This window comes from Rhinopithecus roxellana, chromosome 2 (genome assembly GCF_007565055.1).
Source record: "Rhinopithecus roxellana isolate Shanxi Qingling chromosome 2, ASM756505v1, whole genome shotgun sequence".
NCBI lineage: Eukaryota > Metazoa > Chordata > Mammalia > Primates > Cercopithecidae > Rhinopithecus > Rhinopithecus roxellana.
The window spans coordinates 169,827,883-169,839,170 of record NC_044550.1 but is presented as its reverse complement, the minus strand read 5'-3'; the positions used below and the strand labels follow the sequence as shown (position 1 = coordinate 169,839,170).

General features: G+C 36.7%; 1 protein-coding gene and 1 long non-coding RNA gene across 2 annotated transcripts in view; one reads left to right on the top strand and one right to left on the bottom strand.

Annotated features, from left to right (window-relative positions):
- The window catches only part of LOC115894955, a 39,106-nt gene that overhangs the window by 1,687 nt on the left and 26,131 nt on the right, over window positions 1-11,288 (bottom strand). The gene's annotated exons all lie outside the window — the stretch shown is intronic.
- The window catches only part of ZCCHC4 (zinc finger CCHC-type containing 4), a 56,986-nt gene that overhangs the window by 25,705 nt on the left and 19,993 nt on the right, over window positions 1-11,288 (top strand). Inside the window, exons 6-7 of the mRNA XM_010362980.2 lie at window positions 6,497-6,569; window positions 10,471-10,621. Coding sequence (XP_010361282.2) covers window positions 6,497-6,569; window positions 10,471-10,621 — 224 coding nt within the window. The remainder of the gene's footprint in view (window positions 1-6,496; window positions 6,570-10,470; window positions 10,622-11,288) is intronic.

Sequence of the window (11,288 nt, the reverse complement as noted above, 5' to 3'; positions counted from 1 at the left end):
GATATATTTTACATACGTAAAACAGTTTTCAGTATATTCACATGGTTGTGTAACCATCACCACTATCTAATTCCACAACATTTTCATCACCTTCAAAAGAAGCACTCTCCCTGTGGGCAGTCCTTCCCCATTTGCCATGCCCCAGCCTTTGACAACCATGAATCTGCTTTCTATCTGTATGGATATGCTTTGCCTATTCTAGATATTTTTTATATAAGTGGAATAATGTACTGTGTGGCCTTTTGTGTCAGACCTCTTTCACTTAGCGTAAAGCTTTCAAGGTTCACCCATGTGGTAGCATGTATCAGTACTTCATTCCTTTTTATGACTGAATAATATTGTACTATATGGATATACCAAATTTTGTTTATCTTTTCATCTGTTGATGGACACTTGAGTTGCTTCCACTTTTTGGCTATTACGAATAACACTGCGATGAACATTTGTGTACAAATTCCACATGAACATAGGTTTTCAGATCTCTTGGGTATTCGTTTGTTAGGGCTGCCATAACAAAATACCACAGACTATGTGGCTTAAACAACAGAAATTTATTCTCTCACAGTTCTGGAGGCTGGAAGTCCAAGATCAAGGTTTCAGCAGATTTGGTTTCTCCTGAGGCCTCTCTCTTTGGCATGCAGATGGCCACTGTCTCCTCATAAGGTCTCTTTGTGTGAGTAGCCCTGGTGTTTCTTACTATGTCCAAATTTCCTCTTAAGGACACCACTCAGATTGGATTAAGGCTCACACTAATGGCCTCATTTTAACTTAATTACCTCTTTAAAGACTCTGTCTCCAAATAGCCACATTCTGAAGTACTAGTGATTAGGGCTTCGACATAAGGATTTTGGGGGTGAAAGAGTTCCATACCTAGAAATGGAATTGCTAGGTCATGTGGTAACTATCTTTACCTTCTTGGGGAACAGCCAAACTATTTTCCAAAGTAGGTGCATCATATTTTATTCTCACCAGGAATATATGAGGTTTCTAATTTCTCCATGTCCTTGCCAATGCTTATTATCATCTGTCTTTTTGAAGTGTGGTATCTCCTTGAGGTTTTGTCTTGGATTCCACTGGTGGCTAATAATGTTGAACATCTTTTCATGTGCTTATAGGCCATTTGTTTATCTTATTGGAGAAATATCAATCCTTTGCCCAGTTTTTAATTGGTTGTTTGTATTTTTGTTAAATTGTGAGAGTTCTTAATATATTCTGGATACTAGACCCTTATCAGATATATGATTTGCTAATATTTTCTCTCATCTTGTGGATTGTCTTTTCACTTGTGATGAAGTCCAGTTTTTCTTTTTTCTTCAGTTGCTTGTGTGTTAGGTGTCATATCTAAGAAAGTCTTGCCTAATCTAATGAGTATGTATACCCATGTTTTCATCAAAGAGTTTTACAATTTTTGCTTTTACACCACTTAGTCTGTTTCGAGCTTTCTTTTTTTTTTTTTTGAGACACAGTCTCACTCTGTCACCCAGGCACCCAGGCTGGAGTGCAGTGGCACATCTTGACTAACTGCAACCTCTGCCTCCCAGCTTCATACCATTCTCCTGCCTCAGCCTTCCGAGTAGCTGGGACTACAAGGGCTGCCATGACGCCTGGCTAAGTTTTTATATTTTTAGTAGAGACAAGGTTTCACCGTGTTAGCCAGGATGGTCTTGATCTCCTGACCTCGTGATCCGCCCACCTTGGCCTCCCATAGTGCTGGAATTACAGGCGTGAGCCACTGCGCCCGGCTTGCTAATTTTTATTTATTATATGAGGTAGTGGTCTAACTGCTTGCATGTGGATGACTAGTTGCTTTAGCACCGTTTTTTGAAAAGACTTCTTTTCCCATTGAATTGGCTTGGTACCGTAATGAAAACAAAAGGACCACAAATATATAGGTTTATTTATGGACTTTAAATTCTATTCCATTGATCTATCCCCATCCTTATGCCACTCTCACACAGTCACGATTACTGTTGCTGTATAGTACATTTTGAAAATGGGAAGTATGAGTCTTCCTATTTTGTTCTTTTTCAAGATTGTTTTGGCTGTTCTGGGTGTCTTGCATTTCCATATGAATATTAGGATCAGCTTGTCAATTTCCGCAAAAAAAAAAACCCAGCTGGGATTTTTACAGGGATTATATTGAATTTGTAGATTAATTTGGGGAATATTGCCATCTTAATATTAAGTTGTCCAGTCCATGAACATGAGATATCCTTCCATTTCTTTAGGTCTTCAATTTCTTTAAATGATATTTTGTAGTTTTCAGCATATAAGTTTTGTGCTGCTTTTATTACATTTATCTCTAGATGTTTTATTATTTTTGGTGCTATTATAATTTAAATGGTTTTCTGAATTTTATTTTGTGGTGTTTATTGCTAGTACTCTGATTTACTTTAAAAAATTGTTCAAAAATACAATTAACCCTTGAATAACATGGTGTTGGACTGCTCAAGTTCACTTACAAATGGATTTTCTTCTGCGTCTGCCACTGCTCCTCTTCTTCCTCCTCCTAAGCCTACTCATTATGAAGATGAAGACCTTTATGGTGACGCACTTCCACTTAATGAGTATTAAATAATATTGTCTCTTCCTTATGATTTTTTTTTTTAATAGAAACGGGTCTTGCTGGTTGGCCAGGTTGGTCTTAAACTCCTGACCTCAAGCAATCCTCCCACTTTGACCTTCCAAATGACTTTCTTGATAACATTTTCTTTTCTCTAGCTAACTTTATAGTAAAAATACAGTATATAAAACATATACAAAATATGTGTTAATTGATTGTTATCTGTAAGGCATCCAGTCATCATAGGCTATTAGTAGTTAAGTTTTCGGGGAGTTGATGTGGTTTGGAGTTGGTATCTCACGTTGAAGTGTGATCTCCAGTGTTGGAGGTGGGCCTAGTGGGAGGTGTTTGAATCATGGGGTTGATTCCCCATGAATGGCTTGATGCTGTCTTTGTGGTAATAAGTGAGTTCTCATTCTATTAGTTCACACAAGAGCTGGTTGTTTAAAGAGCTTGGCACCTCCTCCTTTCTTTCTTGCGCCTTCTCTTGCCATGTGACATGCCAGCTCCCCTTTCCCTTACAGCATGAGTAAAAACTTCCTAAGGCCTCAACAGAAGCCCAGCAAATGCTGGTGCTATGATTGTACAGCCTGTAGAACCGTGAACCAAATAAACCTCTTTTCTTTGTAAATTACCCAATCTCAGGTATTCTTTTATAGCAGTGCAAAAGGAACTGACACAGAAGGTAAAAGTTATATTTGGATTTTCTGCTGCGCCCCTAACCTCTATGTTGTTCAAAGGTCAACTATACATAAAACATAACATTTAACCATAGTAGCCATCTTTAGATATACAACTTAGTAGGGTTAAGTAAATTCACATTGTTTGTAACTGATCTCCAGAACTCTTCATTTTGCCTGATTTAATTTGAAAGATTTATATGGCCCCTTAACTATTTCACCTTTAATGCCATGCCTTTTAGTTTTCCTTTTCTTGCACCTGTAGTTGTAATGTCCTGGTCAGAGTAGGGGTTAGGGGATGTGGATAAAGTTATTTTATAATGTATGGAATATATTGATACTTTTTTTTCATACTTATAAACTTTTGCGTGTGCCTTGCAAACAAAAACTGATGGTGTTCTATTGGGGATATCACAGCTCAGTTTTTTTGATAACGTAGTCTGTTACTGAGTCAGTTCTATAGAAAGTCAACACTAAAGAGAGAGCTGGTTTATTGAAACATATAAGTTGCTGGAATTCTTTGAGGCTGTTACCTGTATTTTCAGCATGGCAGAGTGTGTGGTTGGTTCAGATTTCTCATCAAGACCACAGTTAAATCAGAAAAAAAATTCTGCATAGTATAGAGTGACAATGAGCAGTTTTTTGGGACTTTGACTTTGGTTTCTTGGTGCCTTACAACAGGTTTATCCAAGGTTGGAGAACTGCCTCAAACTCCAGTGTTCTCTATAGATGTGCTATAAATGTTTTTTAGGGGGTAGAAGATACGAAGTTCACATTTGCTAAGATGGATTTCTATATGCTCTAATTTTAGCATGAAAGATGTGAAACTCTATTTGGCAAACTATTATCCAAATAAAGTTATGTCAAAAAATGAATTTCTTAGGTTCATTTCATGAACTAATTTTATTCAGCTCTTGATTACATTTCCTGTGTGTAGAGCGTGTTTCACACTTGGTAACTGACTCTCATTTAAAGAGAATGAATGGCCAAATGAATGTCCTTTTGAGCATTTTTCAAGTGCATGCATTTCTGATTGGTTTTGTTTGCTTTATTCAATGGAGAGAATAATTCTTTGTGGCCAATTTCATTTTAAGAGGGCAATGTTGAGTGATTTTTCATAATTTAAAATATGAATAATTATGCTCTCAAATTATGTATTTGATGGAAACTTAGAACTGAAATCTTCGCTTTTCTTTCTCTCTGCCTCTGCACACTGCTGCCCAGAATGTTTTGGACAGGTGTGCTGTGCTGAATTTCATGTAAATCAAATTTTCTTTTTTTAATTTTTAAAAATGACTATTGTATCTTTGTGAAGGAATGAAAACAATAGAGATTAAGTTAAAAAGGGATTGTATTTTCCTTTGGTCATACTCATAAAGCAGTGGAAGAGAGAAGAAAACCCTCAAATGATACCATGTTTACACATGGCTATACTAGTACTACTACAATCTAGTATCCATCTCCACAGAACAAGAAGAAATAGGGTTGGATTATTTTTGGTGAACATAAACATAATTTCTTAATATTAGGGGCATTAAGGCATAAATATTTACAGCTGATAATTATTAAAATAACAGTAACAGTACTTAACATTTTAGTACATGCTATGTAGCTGGCATTGTATTAAGTACTTTACATACATTATCTCATTGTTATCCAGTCCTATGTGGTAGAAATTATTACTTTTACCATTTTATGGATGGAGAAACTGAGGCTCAGAAAGGTTGAATAACTTACTAAGGATACCCAGTCAGTAAGCGAGAGACACATAGTTTGAAACCAGACCATCTGACTATGGAGCCTGTGCTGTTAACCACAGTTAATGGGAAGAGGATAAACCAGTGCTGCCCTTACATTAAGTACTCACCATGGGCGACCAATCAGTTACAGACAGTAGTGGATAACTGAGTAGAAACACAAGCAAAGAAGTTGCCAGTATCATGATTCGGTTCAAGAAGTTGTAGTAAGTAAGGATATGTCTCAGAATTTTTTCAGTTTTTTCACCAGGTTACAAATTCCCAAGAAGGATGATGTGATTCATATGTAAATTACGTGTAATAAAATAGTTGAAGTTCAAAATCCTATTGAGATAACAGAGGTTTCTATATTATATGGAAAACTGAGAAATCAGCAATACAGACATTAAGACCCAGATACATAAATGGGGAAAACATATGGACAGACAGTACAAATACAGTTAAGAAATATAGAAAGTTCCGCCTTGTAAGTAATCAAATGCAGATTTAAGTCATAATGTGATATGAGTTTTTCCTGGTAAATTAGCAGGAATTTATAAAATGTTAATACCCAAAGGTGGTACTCTCATTCACTGCCAGTGGCTTTTTAAAATACTGTGTTAGCAAAACAAAATAATTCAATCAATCAATAAATATTCCTCTTTCCTCACACTAATTTAGTAAATATGAAATCCATATGTTTTTCCTATTATATTGAAAAGCATATTTTATTAAGCTAGCCTGCATTGGACAAAAAAAAAATTTGTAATTTGTATTATCTTTTTTTTTTTTTTTGAGACATGGTCTGGCTGTAGCACCCAGGCTGAAGTATAGTGGTGTGATCTTGGCTCGCTGCAGCCTCCGCCTCCTGGGCTTAAGCCATCCTCCCACCTCAGCCTCCCTAGTAGCTGGGACCGCAGGCATGCATCACCACGCCTGGCTAATTTTTGTATTTTTTGTAGAGACGGGGTTTTGCCATGTTGCTCAGGTTGGTCTCAAATTCAGTAGCTCAAGCAGTCTGCTTGCCTCAGCCTCCCAAAGTGCTGGAATTACAGGTGTGAGCCACTGTGCCTGGTCTGTATTAAATACTTTAAAAAAATCACCTACAGAAGAAAATAACAGCTGTTGAGCAGAAATGTTGATTTAGTATTCTCCTTAAAATTATTAACCATGAGAGATGTATCTTAATTGCCAACCCATTGGAAGCTTAAATTGCATAATCATCTGTCAGTAACCTCATTGTTTATGTATAACCTCCTGGTACATAGGAACATGTGTGTTTTATATATGAGTATTCTGTAGTTTTACTACTGGTTAATTAAACATGGGAAAATCATTTAAGTTTGTTATTTATTCACTGTTAAAAATTACCTGAAATTTTTGGAAATTATTCTTTATTTCAAAAAACTAAAGAATGATGAAATTTTTAAAATAAAGCTGTGATATTTAGTTTTAAAATTTAGCTTATATGTGTTTATAGCTGTGACTGGGCAAATAACTCTGTAATTATTTTACAGGTATTCACAGTTTTATATGGAAGACAGCTTTTGCCATTATAATATGTTTAACCATCATTTCTTTGATGGAAAGGTAAGAGTTGTGACCATTATCTCATTGTTCTCTTATTGTGGAATAACAGATTCCAGAGTGCTTCCCTTGTTCTTTTGCTAAATTCCCTCAAGGTCAAATTGTGACTGTTCTACTATTTACTGGTATTTATTTTTGTTCTTTCACTGTTTATTGAGCACCTAGAGGTGATTTTATTATTCCCTTGTTAAGACTTCTCACTACTTTTTGGATGAAGGCCCACATTCTTAGAAGGCCCATGGGGCTCTGTGTGATCTGACCCCGATTTCCACTCTAGTCTCCCCTCTCCCTGTTTCCCCTTTGCTGTCTGTGCTCAGGGCACAGGGCTTTCATCTGGAACTGGTCAGACGCCTTTGCACCACAGGGAAGGCCCGTGCTGTTCCTGCTGGTTTCTGCTGTCTTTTGCCTTGATAACTTCCACTCATGTTTTAGAACTTTGTTCCAAATCACTTCTTCCAGCCTTCCCCGACTCCCACTCCTCAAAGGGTCAAGTTCTCCTTTGTAGACTTACCACACTGTAATTAAATTCATGTGTCAGGGCTGGGAGTGTACGGAAAATCTCTATTCCTTCCTCTCACTTTTTCTGCGAACCTCAAACTGCTCTAAAAACTAAAAGATCTTTAAAAATAAAAAAGGACAGCAGCTTAAAAAAGCTCCTTTCAATATGAGGCTAACAATGTCACTGAGAATAAACAGCATAGTAGAGCTGATACATTTAGTTTGAGCTCTGTGTCAGGCCTATTATAAAATAAAATCTGTAACCAACCAAGTAATCACACCTGCCAGGAAGCTGACCAAAAATATTGTGAAATTATCAAGACACTTTGAAGCATACCCATAAATATATGCATATATATCAATTTTGTAAAAATTGTGAACCATGCTTGCTATGTATTGTGCTTTGAGATATTAACTAATGATAGGAGGATGAAAACCAAGCAAGACTTTATAAAAGTCAGCATTCAGGAAATGAAAGCAAATGTTGAATTGTTGGTTGGGATTGAAAAATGAGTCCCCTGATTTAGTAAGTACAGCACTCCTTCTATTTGAATCAATTTAGCATTGGGATATATATTAATATTTTTCAGCTGTGAAGCCATTAAAACAAGGTATTGAAATAAACAGCAGTTATAATTAGATGTATTTCAGCTGTTTCCCAAAGAGTTTATGTGGTTGGTAATCACTAAGAATTGAGAACTGTTGAGGTGAATGTGAAGGAAAGTGGGAATTGAAAGTCACTTGCCAGTGGATGATGAGGGACTTCTCAGCTGCGACAGTGGCAGTGAGAAAAGGAGAGGAAAGAACTGGGTTGTCTAGGCATTCATAGAGGCAGTGAGAAGACTGTACTGAGGGGGAAGGAAGTCCAAGCTGACTTGGTGGAATGGCCTGGATTTGTATTTTTTCATCTAAACAGAGGGAAGTGAAGTTTGGAAAGGTTGAGTTTGTGGGGCTGGTAGGATATTGATGTGGCGGTATCCAGCCTGACTACTTGAAACCACAGGACCTTGACGTCAGGTGAGGTCAGGGCTGTGTCGTAGTAAATGAGGAAGTAATCGAGTTTGAATCACTGCTTGATGCTACACTAGTGAGTTAGGATTTTCTTGTTGTTTGTCTGTTTTAATACCATACTATGGTTTTGCTTTTTATTTTGAACAATAAATACAAAATAAGGATAAAATTAAATACCTAAAGGTTGGCTAGCAATTTTTTATTTTTTTAAAGAGTAACAGGTAATTAGGATTTTTCTTTGAAACTCTTTGTAGCTTATAGGAAGTGTACAGCATTACCTTATAAGTTTCTACAATAATGGTTGGAATAAGCTGCCAAGATTGAGCTCCACTTTATCTTTCCTGAAGAAAAGAGTCGTCCAGCTCAGGCTTTTCTTACTCTGTATTTCAGCAGCAACCTCTAAATAGCACTGCAGCTATAGAGATTGATCTGCAGAAACCCATTGTTTTAATGATTTTACTATCTGCCTTTTTTCTACCTACTCCTGGAGTCAAGTTTTTCACTAGAGAGTTACCATCCACTAATCAATCACTAAGTATTTAAGTGTCCACTCAGTGCCTGTGAGGCTGTCCAGGGTGCTTAGGAGAATAGAAGACTCTGCTAGTACACCTCAGCATTTTACAGTCCACTAGATTCAAAAGTGGGAGTTCCCCACATAGGATTTCTCATTGCAAATCATATAGTATTTAAAAAATGTCATCAGCCTTAATGGCAAAGTCAGTTAAAGTATGTAGAAAGGATGGCTAATTAAATTGCCGGGCACTTTTTAAATGATAGAACTGAGATAAAGAGTCAAATTACTGTGAACATTGGTGGTGCAAGCAAGTATCTATTTCCTGTAGAATATCAACATTAAGACAATCAGCAACTCGTGCTGGACTATGATGCCATTGATTCTCACCTGGAAAAAAAATCCTTTAAAAATATTTTTAAAGTTAGGTTAGGAGCTAGACATCATTTCCTTGTGTAATTTCTCTTTTCTACTTTTAACTGTAAGGAGTTTGAAGATTTCAATATTATCATCTGTGCTTTCAGTCCTTGTTCTTGTAAGCAGGTTAAGGAAGTGCCAGACAGCACTTGAAAAATGATTAACCTTCTTGACAAGTCATCCTCTGCTATAGCAGTTCCAGTAGGAAATTAATGAAGACTCTCCTAGGGAAAAAGGTTTTCCTCTTATCAGTGGGGTCTTCTAAATTGATTTAGCAGTAGAACAAAATATATTTTATTATAAAGCACATATAGGCTTATTAAAGTTTAAAATGCCATTAAATTTTTACATCTCATGTCATTTTGTATACTGTGTTGACTTATTTTTGTAGATGAGTACAGTCAGCTCTCCCCATTTGTGGGTTCTGCATCTGTGGATTCAACAAACTGCAGATCAAAAATATTTAGGAAAAAAAAAGAGGGTGGTGGTGACTGTACTGAGCATGTACACTTTTTTCTTGTCATTATTCCCTAAACCATAGAGTCTAAGAACTGTTTATGTATCATTTACATTGTATTAGGTATTATAAGTAATCTAGAGATGGTTAAAACTATATAGGAGGATGTGCATAGGTTAAGTGCAATACTACAATATTTTATATCAGGGACTCCAGCACCTGCAGATTTTGGTATATGCGGGTGTCCTGGAACCAATCCCTCAGGGATACCAAGGGGACTGTACTTGAAAGCTACTTGCAAGTCAGTTGACTGGAGATACTGTTACATGGTATCTCTTAATAACTTCACCCATAGCAAAAACCGTTAAATATCCCTGTTAATGTTTACTTTGCAATTACTAAAAAAGCTTAAATTAACCTTTGGGAAAATGTGTTAATAGCATGGTTTCATGGACCAGATATGCTTTGTCATTTGTGAACTTTCCTTTTTTATTTACTTACAGTGCATGTTCAAATATGTCTGCCTGATACTCAAAAACATGTGCATGTTTAACTGGTAATTTGTAGCTGTTATTAAACAAACTCATGGCAGTGGACAAGCCAGATAGGAAAACAATGTCTTCGTCTTTGTGTCCCTAGTGCTTAGCACCATCCCGGCTTCTGTTTGTTGAATTGAATTTAATGTTTTAGATGGTTTTCATGGGTAATGAGTTTCTTTTAGGACACTAAATTTAGCCTTTTAATTTAACCATTTGAAATGTGTAGTCTTCTGATAGTGATGGTGTTTGAATTTGCAATTTTAAAAACCTGCTTATCAAGGAACCCAAAGATAAAATCTTATGGGGGCAAAGAGAGGCTCCAGAATGTCACTGAGGGATGCTGCGGTGGCAAGATGACTCGGTAAACTTTCCAGTATTAAGAGTGAGACTGAGTCTAATGCATTCTCCTCCAAATAGGATGAAGTGCCTCTCTCTAGTCCTAATTTAGAAATGAATTTTTATTTGTTCCAGACTGCCCTTGAAGTATGCAGAGCATTTTTACAGGAAGATAAAGGCGAAGGAATCATTATGGTGACGGATCCTCCGTTTGGTGGCTTGGTTGAACCTTTGGCTATTACATTCAAGAAGTTAATTGCTATGTGGAAAGAAGGTCAAAGCCAAGGTGTATAATTTATTACTGCAAAGTAAACATGTATCTATGTATCTACTTCCTGTCAAATATTAGCTGAGCTCAGTGAATCAGAGCACTGATAGAATATACATGTCTTGAGTTCTCTTTTTAAAAACAGGTTTATTTGATGTTGCAGCAAACTTCATTATCATGATATACTTTGTATTATTCTAATCATGTGGATTTTTTTTAATGGCTTATAGGAAAAATACTATGTTTTTGATGGGGATAATGGGACATTATGCAGAAGAGCAGTGAACTGCTGTCATTCATTCAGTAAATATTTACTGAGTAGCCACTGTGTGCCAGGCACTGTTTAGGTACTGGGAATAGATTTTTGAACAAAGCCAACACATACCTCTGCCCTGTGGACCATACATTCCCTGTTCCTAAAGCCTGGCCCAGAACACTAAGAGGGCACTCAGCCTGAGGTCCAGGGCTCTACACTTTGCCAGGATATGAGGTTGGAGGTTGGACATCCCATAGACTGATTGTGGTTATCAGTGACACAGATTCCCAGCCCTAGAGGTGGTCTAGTGGCTGGGGGTTATTATTCAGTTTAAAGTGACTTAGGGCTTCAAAGTATTTTATAAAATTATCTAATTAGTTGGTATATTCATTTTTTAGAAACATTTTCTAGCTCGCAAGTTGATAAATT